Below are 19,080 nucleotides of genomic sequence, written 5' to 3' on the forward strand. Positions count from 1 at the left end.
AAAACAAATATTTTGTTTTGGCAAGTATTTCTAATATTTTTGTCCAGTGTAAAATTAAACACAGTTTGAACAGTAACACTGTGTTTGAATATAGAAAAATAAGGACCACCCTTTCTAGATGTATAAAGATTTGAATTTACAATATTAATAATATATACATACTATGCAAATATAAAAAAGCTTGTTGTAAAAAATGAGTTGGAATTTCACAAGAAAAAGGTCACAATTTCACAAGAAAAACTTAGAATTTTGACAGTATTATGATAAAAGTCGTAATTTTACTCAACGGACATCAACATTTTTACAAGAAAAACTGAACATTTGTGCAATATTATGATCAAAGTTGGAATTTTACTCAATAACGGTCGTAATTTTACGAGAAAATATTAAAATGTTTTATGAAAAAAGTCGTAATTTTACTCGACAAAAATCACAATTTTATAAAAACACTTTAAAATGTTGGCAATGTTATAATTATAATCGGAATTTTACTTGGCAAAATTATGACAAAAGTCATAATTTTACTCAAAGAATTTTCACTATTTTACAAGAACAACAAAACAATTAGCAATATTGTGATAAAAGTCAAAATGTTGCCTTAAAACATTTGCATTGAAAAGTAATAATTTTACATAACAAAGTAAACATTTTACGAGAAAATATTGCAACATTACAGAAACAGAAAGAATATGAGAAATTGTTCTCAATTTTATAAGAAACAAGTCGACACATTGTGAAAAAAAGGACTGCTTAGTTAATTTTTTTTAAATCATTTTTTGTTTGTAATTGGTTTTTAATCTTCATTATTTACTTCAAGTTATTACAATATATCTCTATATACGTATTTATTTTTATTAATTCAGGTTGGTCAAAGGGGGCGCATTTAAATTTGTTACACACACTTGTTATTACATATGTTGGCCAGAGGGGGAGCACTTCGAATGTTTACACACACTTGTTATTTCATGTTGACCAGAGGGAGAGCACTTTTAAAACCGACACACAGTCAATTTGAAAAATCCCTCCTTTTTGGGACCACCCTCATTTTGATAGATTTCACCACCAGGGGTGCAAATGAGACTTTCTCTATTAGATGCAGTGGTTTTCCTTATTGGGACCATGATTTATGTCCTGACTTGTTCACCGGTCCTCATATGGAAGGTACTTTTCCTTGTTGATGTCTCAAGAAGGCTAGAAATACATGATCTCAAGAAGGGTAGAAATACATGAACACACACACACACACACACACACACACACACACACACACACACACACACACACACACACACACACACACACACACACACACACACACACACAATGATAGATAGAAAGATCTCCATGCCTTCTTGTCCAGTGTGTTGCTGCACTACACACCATTATTCTTGACCCTCCCTTCCTTCCTCTCTTGATATACCAACAGAGAACGCCCATGGTGGCTTTTGAGAGGCCAAAGCAAAAGAATTGCCTGATCATTAGCTTCACACACACGCACATACACACACACACACACACACACACACACACACACACACACACACACACACACACACACACACACACACACACACACACACACACACACACACATAAAACCCTGGAGTTCCTCCAAAGGCCTCACACCTCCTGCATCAGACACAGTGGCTACAGTTGTTGAGAGGTAATATCTGACGAAGGATGCTGGTGTTAAAGTGGATCAGCATCACCCTGCTGCTGCTTCACCTGTCTGGCTCAGGTGAGTGACACTCGGCCGTGGGCGGGGACTCTGGTACTATGGACTTCCACATGGAAATGCCAACAGTTTTTTTTTTTTTTTTTTAAATACAAAATTTTACAATATTGTCTCATTTAAAATTGCATTTTTTAAAAAGAAAAAAATAATTATAGTAAATGTCGCATATTTAAAAAAAATGGGCTAACTATGAAAAAAATAAAATAAAAATAAACATATTCTTATACGTATAGTGTATACAGAAAATCCTACCCATCCTACATGTACAGACTATTATACTCATTATTTAAGCAGCAATGTTGTGATTACTTATTATACGCGTGTATTCAATGCCAGCATATTTGATATTAAAATAAATACCACAACAAATACTAATACACTAAAAAACAAAGCGTGTACACCTGATTGCAATGCATACAATGCTTTTTGTTATTGTGTCATTACTATAACGATTGTTGTATTGTTGAATTAAGGTGGAGGAAAGTAGGTTTTATTGCCATTTGCTTTACATGACATTGGAAAAATAAATATATTTTAAAAAATTTAATAGAAAATGCAAAAAAAATAAAACAACGAAAGAAGCTTAACAAATGAAATCGATTCATAAATACATATATGTGTGTACATATAAATGTGTGGATATTAAGTTGTTTTTAATAATTAATTACATAAACTATATTGCAATACAATTTGTTTTACTTCTGTAGAAACATATTTTTGGTGTATTTATAATAATGTTGCATCAGTATAATATTACTGTGTTTTCCAGCAGAATATATATAGATATATATTAGAATATATATACTGTATATATGTATGTATTATTTATACATTATATATATATTTATAATGTATACATGTATATATACATACATACAGTATATATACACATATACAGTATATATACATACATACATACATATGTATATATGTACATATATATACACACACGTACATATATATACACACACACACATATATGAACATATATATATATGTACATATATATATACACACATATATGTACATATATATACACACATATATATGTACATATATGTATATATACACATATGTATATATACATATATATGTATATATATACATATATATGTATATATATACATACACACATATATGTACATATACACACATATGTATATATATACTGTACATGTATATGTACATATATACATATATATGTACATATATATACATATATATGTACATATATATACATATATATGTACATATATATACATATATATGTACATATGTATATATATTTACATATATATGTATATATATGTACATATATATGTATACATGTACATATATATACATATATATGTACATATATATATATATATATGTACATATATATGTACATATATACATACATATGGATATATATATATATATATATATACACACATTATATATATATATATTAAGATTGTCTCGTGTTGGAACACACACACACACACACACACACACACACACACACACACACACACACACACACACACACACACACACACACACACACACACACACACACGGAGGGTGGAGAAGGCGCTAAGGCGCCAGTGGAACAATGGTGGTAGAAAAGAGGAGCCATGAGTTCTTTGGAGTTGGGCAGGGTGTCCTTCCTTCCTCAGAGGAACACACTGGGTGTATTCAGCCTGCAATAAAACAATAGTGCACAATAGATCAGCTAAAAACAGTCCGATTTCATCAGATGGCAAATTTCAATTGGCCTTTGTCTGCATGACGCAAGAATGACTCAGCACAGCTTGACTCGCAGCAGCAAAAATCTGCATTATAATCATGTATTTCCCCTACTTCTTGATTTCAGCCATCACATCCCCTCTTTCCATGCACACGCCCGCCCCTCCTCAGCCCTCACACATTTGGCCTCCCTTCCCCACCATCCTCCCTTCTGGACCGTCTCTCTCTCTCAGCATCCCTGATTCTGTTGGAGGAGCCCGCTGTCCTCTCATCATGTCTCCTCCCACCCTGGTGGTCAGGTAGGACAACACATTCTGACTAACACGCATCAGGAGATATGATCGTTTATGATCCTTTTATGAAAAAAAAATAATACAACTAATGGTATTTAACATGCGCAGGTTTGGAGATCCAGTCAGAGCTAACTGCTCATTGTCTAGGACAGGCTTCTCTCTGCTGGGATGGGAGGTGTCATCACTGGTGAGAACTTCTCCGTTTCATCACTTTCTCTTTGCCATAGGATTGATTTATTTTCACCATGATAACATCAAACATTCTCACTTTAAATATCCAGGCTTGCTGTCAATGATCACTATTGTTCATACAAGTGTAAAAACATACGCGAAGAATGCATACAACTTACGGACAAGGTTGGCAAGTATGGGTGAAAGTGACTTTGACGCTATAAATGTGGAACTTGGGAGACGTGCTATTTTGCCATAAATGGAGTGCTTATCCAAATAAACTGGATAAAACATCCCCGGCCAGCTGGACCAAACACACAATTGTCCATAGAGTGAGTCACACTTCAATATCAATAATGCGTGTTATTACAACTATAGTGCATAAGCTGTCTCGCTAAGTTTGAGTATTTAGTGTTTTATTAACAGTATTTTGACAAAGAAGGTTTAAAAATGGCATTTTGTCTGCCATCTTGGCACTACTTGTAAGTTAGGTTTCATTACTCTTTTGAAACAACAAACTTTCCAAAACTATCTTCATATTTTTGTGCAAAATAAAGAATATTTTGCCACAATCCTGTTCTGAGGATAAAGTTACAAGGCTCTCTGTGCTTATCAAGTTTTTTTCCTGGCTCTAGACTTAGCCCCCCTAGTAGGAGTCTAGTCCATACTTGCCAACCTTGAGACCTCCGATTTCGGGAGGTGGGGCGGGCGTGGTTGGGGCAGGGGGCGTGGTTAAGAGGGGAGGAGTATATTTACAGCTAGAATTCACCAACTGAGTATTTCATATATATATATATATATATATAGGTCTTAATAAGGTTATCCAAAAAATAGTGCTCGATACCGTAGTAGAGCGCAATATATGTATGTGTGGGGAAAAAAATCACAAGACTACTTCATCTCTACAGGCCTGTTTCATGAGGGGTTCCCTCAATCATCAGGAGATTTTCTCCTGATGATTGAGGGAACCCCTCATGAAACAGGCCTGTAGAGATGAAGTAGTCTTGTGATTTTTTCCCCCACACATACATATATATATATATATATATATATATATATATATATATGAAATACTTGACTTTCAGTGAATTCTAGCTATATATTTATTTATTTTATTATATATATAAATAAAAGAAATACTTGAATTTCAGTGTTCATTTATTTACACATATACACACACAACACTCATCTACTCATTGTTGTACTTGAAAGTACAATGCAATACAATTCCGGGGCAATGGCACCTATCAAATACACAGTAATGAAAACACAGTTGTTCTACTAACTGTACTGTGTGTTATGAGAGTAGAGTATGTGTGTGTGTGGCCCTTTAATAGGTGACAGCATGTGAGGTGAGTGACGTCAGTGAGTGTGTGGGCGAGAGAAGAGAGGGAGCGGTAGCGTGAGTGCGGGGAGGGACTAGTTGGTTTTGTGTTGGATTGGCTGTGTGCAAGCAATCAATAAAGCAAGATTTGCAACTAATCGCTGGACTCATTATTCACCCTAAAGTGTTGCCCCGAGCATACATCGGCCCTGGAGAAGTGTCTCCCCTGCGCTCTTCGACTATGGTCTCGTTCTTCTGCTTCGTCTCCTTGTGTGCGCACACTGGACTCAGGTCCGCATGGAGCTGGAGGGGGCGTGGCCTCCAGCTCCGGCTGAATTCCGGGAGATTTTCCGGAGAAAATTTCTTCCGGGAGGTTTTCGGGAGAGGCGCTGAATTTCGGGAGTCTCCCGGAAAATCCGGGAGGGTTGGCAAGTATGGCCTAGTCTGGGATCGACTTATTTTTACTTATACTCGACCCCCGCGTCCACCTTTTACTACCATATACGGGGCGCTGTAAGTGGCGACCCATCAGCGTTCCTGTTCTGTCAGGTTTACTGCAAAACAAATACTAATCAAATATACTGCTAAAGAAGAAACTCATAAAACATGTTTTAATTATAGAGTGCTAAAATAAATACATTTTAACTAAATTATTGATACGTGATGTTTCTGATGTAAACTGTCAATATTAAAGTGCAAATGAAAATACTAAGTCATAATTTTTGCACTTAAAGGGGAACGGCCCTTGCCCCACAATCATGACAGACAAGAACACACCCCTTTTTTCCAGGATTTTAAAGATGATGAAAATTACTTTAAAGATGTGGCTAATGGAAGTCACCGTTGTAGCCTTCAAAACCTTCCATTAATGTTTTGTATACACAATTCAAGTACCGTATTTTTCGGAGTATAAGTCGCACCTGCCGAAAATGCATAATCAAGAAGGAAAAAAAAACACATAAGTCGCACTGGAGTATAAGTCGCATTTTTGGGGGAAATTTATTTGATAAAACCCAACACCAAGAATAGACATTTGAAAGGCAATTTAAAATAAATAAAGAATAGTGAACAACAGGCTGAATAAGTGTATGTTATATGAGGCATAAATAACCAACTGAGAACGTGCCTGGTATGTTAACGTAACATATTATGGTAAGAGTCATTCAAATAACTATAACATATAGAACATGCTATACGTTTACCAAACAATCTGTCACTCCTAATCGCTAAATCCCATGAAATCTTATACGTCTAGTCTCTTACGTGAATGAGCTAAATAACATTATTTGATATTTTACGGTAATGTGTTAATAATTTCACACATAAGTCGCTCCTAAGCTCCTAGGAGTGACAGATTGTTTGGTAAACGTATAGCATGTTCTATATGTTATAGTTATTTGAATGACTCTTACCATAATATGTTACGTTAACATACCAGGCACGTTCTCAGTTGGTTATTTATGCCTCATATAACGTACACTTATTCAGCCTGTTGTTCACTATTCTTTATTTATTTTTAAATTGCCTTTCAAATGTCTATTCTTGGTGTTGGCTTTTATCAAATACATTTCCACAAAAAATGCGACTTATACTCCAGTGCGACTTATATGTTTTTTTCCTTCTTTATTATGCATTTTCGGCCGGTGCGACTTATACTCCGGAGCGATTTATATTCCGAAAAATACGGTACTATTGTATATATAAACCCTGCAATCGGTACTTGTGTAGTTTTATAGATTTTGACATGATTCTATCGTCACGAGCAGGTGGCTCCTGAACCCACCATGGAGCACTTTCTGGTTTGGAGTGTGGACAACATGACCGAGTGGAGCGTCTCACCCGTGTGCTATGCTGTGTCCAACCTGGAAGGATCCTGTCACCTTCGACTGCCTGTTGTCGTGTACAGTAAGTGGATTTTGATTTAAAAAAAGTAGGCCAGTGATTCTCAAACTGTTGCACGTGGGCTCTATCTAGTGGTATACCAAAGAATCACTTAATTAAATATTGTATGTGCAAATAATTGTGTACAGTTTTATTTTCCTATATTAAAACAGTGTTGCTGTTCAGTGTGTAATGTTTTAGTGGCCAAAAATGTAAAACATATTTGTTAAATAAAACGTTGGCCTTGTTTTTAATGAATACTTAAGCCTACTACGCCATACTTGCCAACCTTGAGACCTCCGATTTCGGGAGGTGGGGGGTGGGGGCGTGGTCGGGGGTGGGGCAGGGCGTGGTTGGGGGCGTGGTTAAGAGGGGAGGAGTACATTGACAACTAGAATTCACCAAGTCAAAAATTTCATATATATATATATATATCCTGAAAATATGCAAACAAAACTGTTTAGATAATTGACACTTCAAACTTGCATAAATAAATATTAAGGAATATAACATAACTTGGCTTCTGAGAGCTTCAAAATATAATGAATAAAATGCTAAAGTTGTTGATAAACAAGCAATTATTTTAATAATTAAATATGGTCATTTTAAATGAATTATTATGATAATTTAAAATGAATTATTTCAAATATGTTTATTTTAATGTATAATTCTATGGCTGGATGTAATAAGGAGTCAGAAAAAATGCAAATAAAAATACAGTAAATGTTGATGTTTTTAGCAAAATATAGTAAAAATGTATTTAGTTTTTTTTTTTTTAAATTAATAAATATATTTATATTTACCGCTCGTGACTGGCAGCTCCATGTTGACCTGGGAAGGCAACTCAAGTTCCCGGCCAATATCGCTACCACGTCACTCCGCCCAGACATGGTGTTAACATCGGAGTCAACCAAGCAAATGGTGCTACTGGAGCTGACTGTCCCCTGGGAGGAGTGAATTGACGAAGCAAATGAGCGTAAGAGGGCCAAATACGCTGAGCTCACTGTAGAGTGTCGGAGTAACGGCTGGAGAGCCCGCTGTGAACCAGTCGATATTGGGTGCAGGGGTTTTGCTGGTCACTCACTACAGCGTGTGTTCAGAATCCTTGGCATTAGAGGACTGCAGTCGAGAAAAGCCACCAAGAACATCCTAGAGGCCGCAGAAAAGGCCTCCCGGTGGCTGTGGATCCGTAGGGGGGATCCGTGGTGCGCTAATTGGACACAGGCCGGGGTCTGATCACCCCCGGCTGGGTCGCCCGGGCGAGGGTGTCTGATGATTAAAGACCCGAAACACCCTATGACCCCGGGTTTATCACTGATGACGTGTCCAAGCATCACCGTGAGGTGTATTCAAGTTCTATTTTTAGGTAAGATAAACATAATAATACAATTTATCTCTAGTCTGGATGATTTAGTTCTTGTCACCCTGTTGTCCTCCCGTGGTGAAAAAAGGCTGTCCTCACTCAGGAGCTGGAGGCCACGCCCCCTCCAGCTCCGGCTGAAAATTGGGAGATTTTCGGGAGAATATTTGTCCCGGGAGGTTTTCGGGAGATGCGCTGAATTTCGGGAGTCTCCCGGAAAATTCGGGAGGGTTGGCAAGTATGTACTACGCTACTTTATTTTAATGTTGGTCATTATGGTGGTACTTTGAGAGCCTGTTTTTTTCCTGAGGTGGTACACTGCAAAAAGTCAGTGTTCAAAAACAAGAAAAAAAAAACAATTAGGGATATTTTATTTGAACTAAGCAAAATTATCTGCCAATAGAACAAGAAAATTTGGCTTGTCAAGACTTTCCAAAACAAGTAAAATTAGCTAACCTCAATGAACCCAAAATACCTTAAAATGAGTATATTCTCACTGATAACAAGTGCACTTTTCTGGGTAGAAAAAAAAAAAGAGACTTTTTGCTCAATATGTTGAAAAATATTCTTAAATGAAGTAAATGCTAGTGCCATTATCTTGACATAATGATATGCGCTCAGCATCATTTTTTTTTCATGCTTGAAGTAAGAAATTAATATTTAAAAAAAGTAGTTTTATACTTGTGAGTGTTAATGACACAGCTTTGCAACAGTTGATATTCTAGTTTCAAGCATGTTTTACTCAATATAGCTCATAACATCCCAGCAACAAGCTGTAATATCTTACTGAGATCATTTAAGACCAAAACTAGAGATGTTATCGGCCGATAAATGCTTTAAAATGTAATATCGGAAATTATCGGTATCTGTTTCAAAAAGTTAAATTAATTACTTTTTAAAACGCCGCTGTACAGAGTGGTACATATCCGGTAAAACATGGACGTAGGCTAGTATACTCTGGACTGAAGCTGTGTGCCTTCATTGTTTTTGTTGCTGTTGTTTTGAGGCATGTTTAAAAAGAAAAAGAAAATAATGCACTTTGTGAATGTATAGTATTACCCATAGTTGTAGTGGGTATCAGGATTATCAGGGAAAGTATGTCCCAAATTCAAAGCTGCTGTTTTGAGGCATGTTAAAAAAAATAATGCACTTTGTGACTTCAATAATAAATATGGCAGTGCCATGTTGGCACTTTTTTTCCATAACTGGAGTTGAAGTTGTTATTTTGGAAAACATTGTTTTTGATTGATTGAAACTTTTATTAGTAGATTGCACAGTACAGTACATATTCCGTACAATTGACCACTAAACGGTAACACACTGAAATCTAAGTAAGATTAAATATCTCCAATAAGGGTGATATTTGCTTATTTTCTGTCTGATAAGATAATTCTTCTCACTAAGCAGATTTTATGTTAGAGTGTTTTACTTGTTTTAAGGGTTTTGGTCCTAAATGATCTCAGTAAGATATTACAGCTTGTTGCTAAGATTTAATCAGAATACCTTTATTGTCATTGTATGGAAACAACGAAATTGGACAGCAATCCAGCTCAGTGCTTTTAAAACAAATCTACATAAAATAGTCTTAAGACAACAATAATAAAACAATTTAAAAACATAATAAAATGTTTAAAAAAAACATATTGCACAGTAGATCTTTATCAGAGGTAAGCAAGTAATAAAGTGGTGAGTGTTCAGGTAAGTGCAGAGTTTAGGGCAATAACAGCAGAAACTGTTTTTCAGTCTATTTGTCCTTGCTTTGATGGTCTTATAACACCTCCCTATGAGCTACTGTATATTGAGTAAAACATGCTTGAAACTAGAATATCAACTGTTGCAAAGCTGTGTCATCAACAAGTATAAAACTACTTTTCTAAAGTAATAATTTCTTACTTCAAGCATGAAAAAAAAAATCATGATGCCGAGAGCGCATATTATGTCAAGATAATGGCACTAGCATTTACTTCATTTAAGAATATTTTTCAACATATTGAGCAAAAATGTGTCTTTTTTTTCTACCAAGAAAAGTGCACTTGTTTTTAGTGAGAATATACTTATTTTAAGGTATTTTTGGGTTCATTGAGGTTAGCTAATTTTACTGGTTTTGGAAAGTCTTGACGAGCCAAATTTTCTTGTTCTATTAGCAGATAATTTTGCTTAGTTCAAATAAAATACCCCTCATTTTTGTGGGTTTTTTTTCTTGTTTTTGAACACTGACTTTTTGCAGTGCACCCGAATAAGTTTTTCAACTTGTTTATGTTAATATAAAATCTGCTTAGTGAGAAGAATTATCTTATCAGACAGAAAATAAGCAAATATCACCCTTATTTGAGATATTTAATCTTACTTAGATTTCAGTTTTTGCAGTGTACTTGGTGAAAAAAGTTTAAGAAGCAAGGATATAGGAGACATTTGTGTGGCCCTAATTCAAGCAGACTGTGACAACGGGAGAAAAAAACCTACCGGTAATCTAAATCCACAATATCGTGTCTGGTACAGAGCTTCCAGACAGCGTGTCCATCGGCTTCGTCAATCACTCCGGCCCGCTGTTGGAGCACCGTCAGTACACCCTGCAGTGCACGGTCCATGACGTGGCCCCCGCCAGGAACCTAGTCGTGACCTTCTACAGAGGCCGAACTAAACTGGGGCGACTACATTCCGACGTGACGGAGGAGACGCCCGTGACCGAGGTCTTCAGGCTGGACGTCCGCCCCGGGAGAGAAGACGCGGAGGCGCCCTACTGGTGTGAGGCTGAGGTACAACTGCGGCCAGAAGGCTCGCCGCAGAGACCCCTGGTGGTCACGTCACAAAAACTCCCTGCCGACGTCCTCTGTAAGTGACTTAAATACAATTTCTTTCTTTTTTTAGCTTATTCTGCAACATATTTGCCCTAAATTAAGCATTTTCAAGCAGAAAAAAATGCTAGATTAACTGAAATATATCAATACTGCAGTGGTTTTGGTCATGAGAGGAAACCAAACCAACCAGAGCGTGCTGTTCTGTATTGTGGCCCCTGATTGGCTCAAACTGTTTGCATTACTTTGACTTAAGAGTGTAAAGGTGGCTACCGTATTTTTCGGAGTATAAGTCGCACCGGCCGAAAATGCATAATAAAGAAAGAAAAAAACATAAGTCGCACTGGAGTACAAGTCACATTTTTTGGGGAAATGTATTTGATAAAACCCAACACCAAGAATAGACATTTGAAAGGCAATTTAAAATAAATAAAGAATAGTGAACAACAGGCTGAATAAGTGTACGTTATATAAGGCATAAATAACCAACTGAGAACGTGCCTGGTATGTTAACGTAACATATTATGGTAATATTTTGCGGAAATCTTTTATTTATAGATCTTCATAGCTCTGGAATAACCTGCCCCAAATGCTCACCGGCATTGAAAGTAAACAGGTTTTTAAAAAGAAAGTAATATTTTATCTGAGTCTTTAAATTAGTTTGCTCGTTGATGATTTGTTTGGTTTTATATTGTGTAGTTATATTTATATGGTAATTATTATTCTGTGACTGTAAATTGTTTGCTTGTTTTCTTATTGATGCTTTACATTTTTTATTGTATTGTGTAGTTATAATTATGTTTTTACTTGTAATTGTATTGAATTGTGGACCCCAGGAAGACTAGTGGGTTGTTGAGGCAACCAGCTAATGCATACTTGCCAACCTTGAGACCTCAGATTTCGGGAGGTGGGGGGCGTGGTTAAGAGGGGAGGAGTATATTTACAGCTAGGATTCACCAAGTCAAGTATTTCATATATATAAGAAATACTTGAATTTCAGTGTTCATTTATTTACACATAGAAACACACATAACACTCATCTACTCATTGTTGAGTTAAGGGTTGAATTGTCCATCCTTGTTCTATTTGTCACTATTTTTCTAACCATGCTGAACACCCTCACGAATGATGCAATGCTGTGTGGCATGCAAAAAGTGCTTTCATCAAATGCACTAGATGGCAGTATTGTCCTGTTTAAGAGTGTCACAACATTGCTGTTTACGGCAGACGAACTGCTTTACGGTAGACAAAAACGTGACTGCTGTTGTTGTGTGTTGTTACCGCGCTGGGAGGACGTTAATGAAACTGCCTAACAATAAACCCACATAAGAAACCAAGAACTCGCCCTTGATCATTCTACAGTTATAACATGGTTGGGCAGGTACGCTGTTTATATTGTGTGCCTGAATTTCGGGAGAACATTTGTCCCGGGAGGTTTTCGGGAGAGGTGCTGAATTTCGGGAGTCTCCCGGAAAATCCGGGAGGGTTGGCAACTATGAGCTAATGGGGATCCTTAATAAAAATCAAATCAAATAAAAAAATCAAGAGTCATTCAAATAACTATAACATATAGAACATGCTATACGTTTACCAAACAATCTGTCACTCCTAATCGCTAAATCCCATGAAATCTTATACGTCTAGTCTCTTACGTGAATGAGCTAAATAATATTATTTGATATTTTACGCTAATGTGTTAATCATTTCACACATAAGTCGCTCCTGAGTATAAGTCGCACCCCCGGCCAAACTATGAAATAACCTGTGACTTATAGTCCAAAAAATACGGTCAATAGTTATTTCAAGACTGTTTTTGCTGCTAGTCAGAATGTGTAGTCAATGCTGAAAATATATAAAAAGTCATGGACTGTCAAAATAACGCGTGCAGAACAGGAGCCAAAGCTGAACCGAAATGCCGGCAAATTTGCTTACGTTAGCACGTGTCAAGTACCGAGTTATACGACTCGGATGTGTACGCTTGCTGAAGCCGAACTGAAATGCTGCATGCCAACAGCTTGTAAAATTATCTAAAAAAAGTTAGCATGCTAGCATGTTGTCAGGTTCAAACACTGATGACATCTATTAAACAAGAATTCAATTTGGACTCAATATATTGAGGAGAGTCGCCCGGACACTGTACCCTTGTACAGGAACTTAGCACGCTCTGCCAAAAGATTGTATGCCTCCTTCTTTTACTTTGGACCCTCCCCGACCACCTGGCCACGGCTGTTTCCAAAGGATAAAGGTCACAAAAAGTTCACAGAAAAGGTCGTAAACGATTCACAGAAAAGGTCAGTTCAAAAAGAGTTCGTATAATAGTTCAAAAAGAGGTCCATAAAATAGTTCAAAAAGAGTTTGTCTGGAAATTGGGCAGATTCTGTCATCTCTCCGCTTTGAAGTCCTTGTGCCAGAACATCCTTCTGTTGATTACCATACATGATAGAAAACAGAAAACCCTTCATGTGGCTCTCCCCCTTACAGTGGAGTTTCACAAGCATACTTCTTGGTAGGTTTCAAAGACAGCTTTTGTCTTCTTACTTGACAGAACTCAATGTAACACAAATCTTTTTGTGATAATTTAGAAACAATTATTCTAACACATGTTACTATTAGCAGGCTAACAGTTAGCGTATGTCAAGTGCCATGTGACTTTGGGGTGAACGGTTACAAAATTTGCCCCCCAAAAAGTTTGCTTTTGTCAAGTACCAAGTTGCATGACTCTGGGGTAAACGGTTACAAAATTTACAAAAAAATGTTTTTAATGCTAACATGCTAGCATACTAATGTTGGCATGCGTTATATGACTGACATGTAAACATTTACTATATGTCAAGTACCAAAGTATGTGACTCAGGGGTAAACGGTTATCAAATTTGACAAAGTTAGACTGTTAACATATGTCATGACCAATTTGACATTTATATTTACTTATGAATTTGTAAATGGTTACCAAATTTGGTAAATAAGTCAGCATTCAAATGTTGGCATGCTAACAGTATGTGTCGCACAGACTACCAAGTTATATGACTGAAGTGTACGGCGGTAAATGTGCTAAATAAAAGTTAGCATGCTAACATTTACTATATGTCAAGTACCAAAGTATGTGACTCTGGGTTAAACGGTTACAAAATTTGACAAAAATGTTAGCATGCTAACAAATATATGTCATGACCAATTTGACATTTGCTTATTATGAATTTGTAACGGTTACAAAATTCGCTAAAAAAAGTTACCATTCAAATGTTAGCACGCTAACAGCATATGTCGCATAGCCTACCAAGTTATATGACTGAAGTGGCGTGGCGCAGTGGGAGAGTGGCCGTGCGCAACCCGAGGGTCCCTGGTTCAATCCCCACCTAGTACCAACCTCGTCATGTCCGTTGTGTCCTGAGCAAGACACTTCACCCTTGCTCCTGATGGGTGCTGGTTAGCGCCTTGCATGGCAGCTCCCTCCATCAGTGTGTGAATGTGTGTGTGAATGGGTAAATGTGGAAGTAGTGTCAAAGCGCTTTGAGTACCTTGAAGGTAGAAAAGCGCTATACAAGTACAACCCATTTATCATTTATCATTATAAGTGTACAGCGGTAGAATTTGCTAAAAAAAGTTAGCATGCTAACATTTACTATATGTCAAGTACCAAAGTATGTGACTCTGGGGTAAACGGTTACAAAATTTGACAAAAAAGTTAGCATGCTAACATTTACTATATGTCAAGTACCAAAGTATGTGACTCTGGGGTAAACGGTACAAAATTTGACAAAAAAGTTAGCATGCTAACAGTTAACGCATGTCATGACCAATGTGACATTTTTATTTACTTATTATGAATTTGTAAACCGTTACAAAATTTGCTAAAAAAAGTTAGCATTCAAATGTTAGCATGCTAACAGTATGTGTCGCATAGCCTACCAAGTTATATGAGTGAAGTGTACGGCGGTAAAATTTGCTAAAAAAAAAAGTTAGCATGCTAACATTTACTATATTGTCAAGTACCAAAGTATGTGATTTTGGGGTGAACGGTTACATTTGACAAAAAAGTTAGCATGTTAACAGTTAACATATGTCATGACCAATTTGACATTTATATTACTTATGAATTTGTAAACGGTTACAAAATTTGCTAAAAAACTTAGCATGCTAACAGAATCTGTCACCAACTTATATGACTGAAGTATACGGTTAAATTTTTTTGCCAAAACAGATAGCATGCTAACAGTTTCCACATGTCAAGTATGCTATGTCAAGGAATGTTCCTCTAGGGTAAACAGTTACAGAAAAAACAATTAGTGTCAGAATAATTGTATCTATGTTATCGCACATCTTTGTGTTTCAATGAGTTCCCGGCGAGAAGAAAGAAGCTGTCTTTGAACCTAGCTGTTTACGACCCACGTCCCTTAGAAGCAGCTGTTGCCATGTAATCAGGGAAAGTCCAAATAAAAGAGGTGGCGTACGATGTGTTGAGACACTGTGCAAGGGTACAGTGTCCAGGCGTCTCTCCTCAATTTGAGCCCAATTTAATTCTTTGCTTCTTGTCTTGTTTAAACCTGACAATTAGCATACTAACAGTTATCATATATGACAATTTTTTATGCTATCTATTAAAATTCCATATGTATATTCATTTATAAACGGCTACAAAATGTGCCAAAAAAGTTGGCATGCTAAAATGCTTAGGTCAGCATATTTACATGTATATGAGCACCACCTGTATTTAAAAGGATTTGGCGGGGCACTGTAATAGAGATCTTAAAACCTCGGTGCACATGATTTATTACACATCCTGCTCAATAGTAAACACTTCTGGTTTCATGCAGAAGACGTGTTGACTTTCATTTTTGCGGTTTTCTCCGTGCCTAATGGCCTACTTCCTGTGGAACTTCCTACTTCCTGTTATTTGTATTAATATTTACCGCTCTCGTACCCCCTCAGTCGGCCCGCAGCTCCTCTGTCCTGCAAAGCTGCGGGTGAGGATGGGAGAAAGCCTCCGCTGCGAGGTCAAAGGAAACCCCCAACCGTCGGTCATCTGGCTGAAAGATGGCCGCCGGGTGGTGCCTCCCCTTCACTCCAGGCGGGAGCACGCCGGGAAGTACACGGTCTTGGCCAGCGGGCCTGTTGGGCAGAGGAACGTGACGGTAGACGTGGAGGTGATCACAAACCAAGGTATGTTTACACTCGTTAAGTTGGCGGCACAAAAGGGAGAGTGGAATGTTTGGTTTTCTCCCGGTAGGCACGGCACGGAGCAGTAAAAAACACTTCCTGTTGGCGGCCATGCTGCTGACCCTCAACTGGCTGTAAAACCTTCCCAAGGATCAAGTCTCAAGTCTCACTGCTGTTAGGACATTTGCTGTCATTAATGAGGGCTTTCTCCTGAGAGCTGCTGTGCAGGTACTTTTACAAACCCCCAACAGAAAGGGGGATTCATTTGGCCACATTTGTCGCGGTTTGCCTGACACATGAAATGTGACAAATTTGGGGTGTGCACTATCCACTTTAGCCGCCAGTAGAGTGTTGAATATCTCAAAATGTGTTTTGTGGCAATTCCATCTTTGACCACAGCCTCAGTTGATGTGTAGAGAGGCGCTTTCCATCATTTCCAGCAGACTGCATTACAACATGATAAACACCCCTGTTCCTTTCAAGGGAAGTGGGCCATATGAATTCCTTCCTTACTGTCCACTAGTCCAGTACTAATAGGCATACTTGCCAACCCTCCCGATTTTCCCGGGAGACTCCCGAATTTCAGTGCCCCTCCCGAAAATCTCCCGGGGAAACCATTCTCCCGATTTCCACCCAGACAATAATATTGGGGGCATGCCTTAAAGGCACTGCCTTTAGCGTCCTCTCTCACCTGAAAAGGAGACTATTGTCTGTTATCTATAACCCATAAAGTAGGCAGGCACGGAGCTATTTCTCAGCGTGTGTTTAGTCCAGCCAGCACTGACACACAACATCTGGATTCCCATCATGCATTGCTTCAAAACTACGGCAAGTAGTAATGTCCAAAAACATAACAGAGATGAAGCAGGAGAACGAAGAAGAGACATGGCGACGACGAGTAAGAAGTACGCTTGCAAGTTCCAAACAAATGGAACAAATAATTCAAATTCATCCAGGACAGCTCGAAGGGGAAGGGGTATGCTGCCTGCACATTTTGTAGATCAGACTTCTCCGTTGAACACGGTGGCCGAACGGATATACTCATTCATTAACTGATTACATACATACAAATAAATAAAGAAATACTTGAAAATATACAGGCCCTCCAGCGAGTGGTTAAATTACAAGGACGATACTCCCAGAGATGAGTGCCATGTACACAACTCGCTGCCTAAAAGAGAGTACACAACATCCTGAAGGACAGATACCACCCAGCACATGGCCTCTTCAACCTGCTACCCTCTGGAAGGAGGTATAGATCGATTCACGCCAGGACCACCAGAATGTCTCACAGTCTGTATCCCCAGGCTGTGAGACTGCTAAATGAACAGCCTGCCCGTTTGCTGCCCCGGACCATCTTATTACCTCACTCTTCACCACCTCAATAATTGTGCTCTGGACATTGCATTGCTGCAACATCAACTTAACACCCATCAGACATCTGACTGTTCCCACCCCCACGACCCTCTATTCGCCATCTTTTTGACAATGCTAAACTGCAGACTATGGTCAACCTGCACTTCAATGCTGTTTCTATGCCGCTAGACAAAGCTCAAACAAAATCTCGTTGACATGTATGACTTAAGTGTTATTATGACAATGACAATAAAGGAATTGATTGATTGATACACCTCCCAAATTCAGAGGTCTCAAGGTTGGCAAGTATGCTAATAGGTCAGGATTTATTCATTACTGGGTTTGCACTCAAACTGGAATAAACACTTTTGCCTGCTCTTGGAAAAGCTTTTGAGTTTGGAGTCTGGGTTCTGACATGACCTCTGAACTATCTCACAACTGATAGTCAAACTCAATAAAGTCAGTCCTTTGATCTCAGCTGCATTGACTGAAATGTCATATATTCAAGAACAACTCGACGTTTTATCTGGGGAAACTTAACAGGTGACCAGGAAAGTACAGAATACTGATGTTCAACAGGTACAACACCCAAAACCAGTGAAGTTGGCACGTTGTGTAAATGGGAAATAAAAACAGAATACAATGATTTGCAAATCCTTTTCAACGTATATTCAATTGAATAGACTGCAAAGACAAGATATTTAACATCAAACTGAGAAACTTAATTTGTTTTTGCAAATAATAAACTTAGAATTTAATGGCAGCAACATATTGCAAAAAAGTTGGCACAGGGGCATTTTTACCACTGTGTTACATGGCCTTTCCTTTTAACAACACTCAGTAAACGTTTGAGCAGACCAAGTTTTTCAGGTGGAATTATTTCCCATTCTTGCTTGATGTACAGCTTAAGTTGTTCAACAGTCCGGGGGTCTCCGTTGTGGTATTTTAGGCTTCATAATGCACCACACATTTTCCAATGGGAGACAGGTCTGGACTACAGGTGAAACGAGAGGAGTTGCAATGTTGACTAGTAACATAAAGCTGACATGTTGGCTGTTTGTATTCCCTTTAAAACTGTTTGACCTATTGAAGACTCCAATTACTTCTTATCAAATATTCCACTTAAAAAAATGTTTGGGGAAAAATATTGCATATTGTGTGTTTGCCATAAAAAAAAAAGTTTTTTTTATGACAAAAAGGGCATAAAACAAGCACAAAAAAAAATAATCTGAAATCTGGAAGTTATCTAGATATTTAAGCGTTCAAAGTAAAAATAA

At 37.7% G+C, this 19,080-nt stretch overlaps 2 protein-coding genes across 2 annotated transcripts in view; one reads left to right on the plus strand and one right to left on the minus strand.

Annotated features, from left to right (window-relative positions):
• Window positions 1–1,509: 1,509 nt before the first annotated feature.
• LOC133570141 (intercellular adhesion molecule 3-like) lies at window positions 1,510–18,280 on the plus strand. Its single transcript, XM_061922847.2, has 7 exons — window positions 1,510–1,738; window positions 3,594–3,765; window positions 3,868–3,946; window positions 7,021–7,159; window positions 10,995–11,327; window positions 16,220–16,450; window positions 16,518–18,280. The coding sequence occupies exons 1-7, from the start codon at window positions 1,681–1,683 to the stop codon at window positions 16,583–16,585; spliced, it is 1,080 nt and encodes a 359-aa protein (XP_061778831.2). The 5' UTR covers window positions 1,510–1,680; the 3' UTR covers window positions 16,586–18,280.
• The window catches only part of ubn1 (ubinuclein 1), a 52,602-nt gene continuing 36,767 nt past the window's right edge, over window positions 3,246–19,080 (minus strand). The window contains exon 14 of the mRNA XM_061922844.2: window positions 3,246–3,420. The gene's annotated coding sequence lies outside the window, so the exon portion shown is untranslated. The remainder of the gene's footprint in view (window positions 3,421–19,080) is intronic.

Source organism: Nerophis lumbriciformis, linkage group LG27 (genome assembly GCF_033978685.3).
Source record: "Nerophis lumbriciformis linkage group LG27, RoL_Nlum_v2.1, whole genome shotgun sequence".
In the NCBI taxonomy this organism is placed as follows: Eukaryota; Metazoa; Chordata; class Actinopteri; order Syngnathiformes; family Syngnathidae; genus Nerophis; species Nerophis lumbriciformis.

Bases quoted from the DNA above. Each gene is read 5' to 3' on its own strand.
- LOC133570141 (XM_061922847.2), top strand. From the start codon at position 1,681: ATGCTGGTGTTAAAGTGGATCAGCATCACCCTGCTGCTGCTTCACCTG. The intron at 3,766-3,867 runs GTAGGACAACAC...TAACATGCGCAG, and splicing joins CCTCCCACCCTGGTGGTCAG to GTTTGGAGATCCAGTCAGAG. The intron at 7,160-10,994 runs GTAAGTGGATTT...TGTCTGGTACAG, and splicing joins ACTGCCTGTTGTCGTGTACA to AGCTTCCAGACAGCGTGTCC.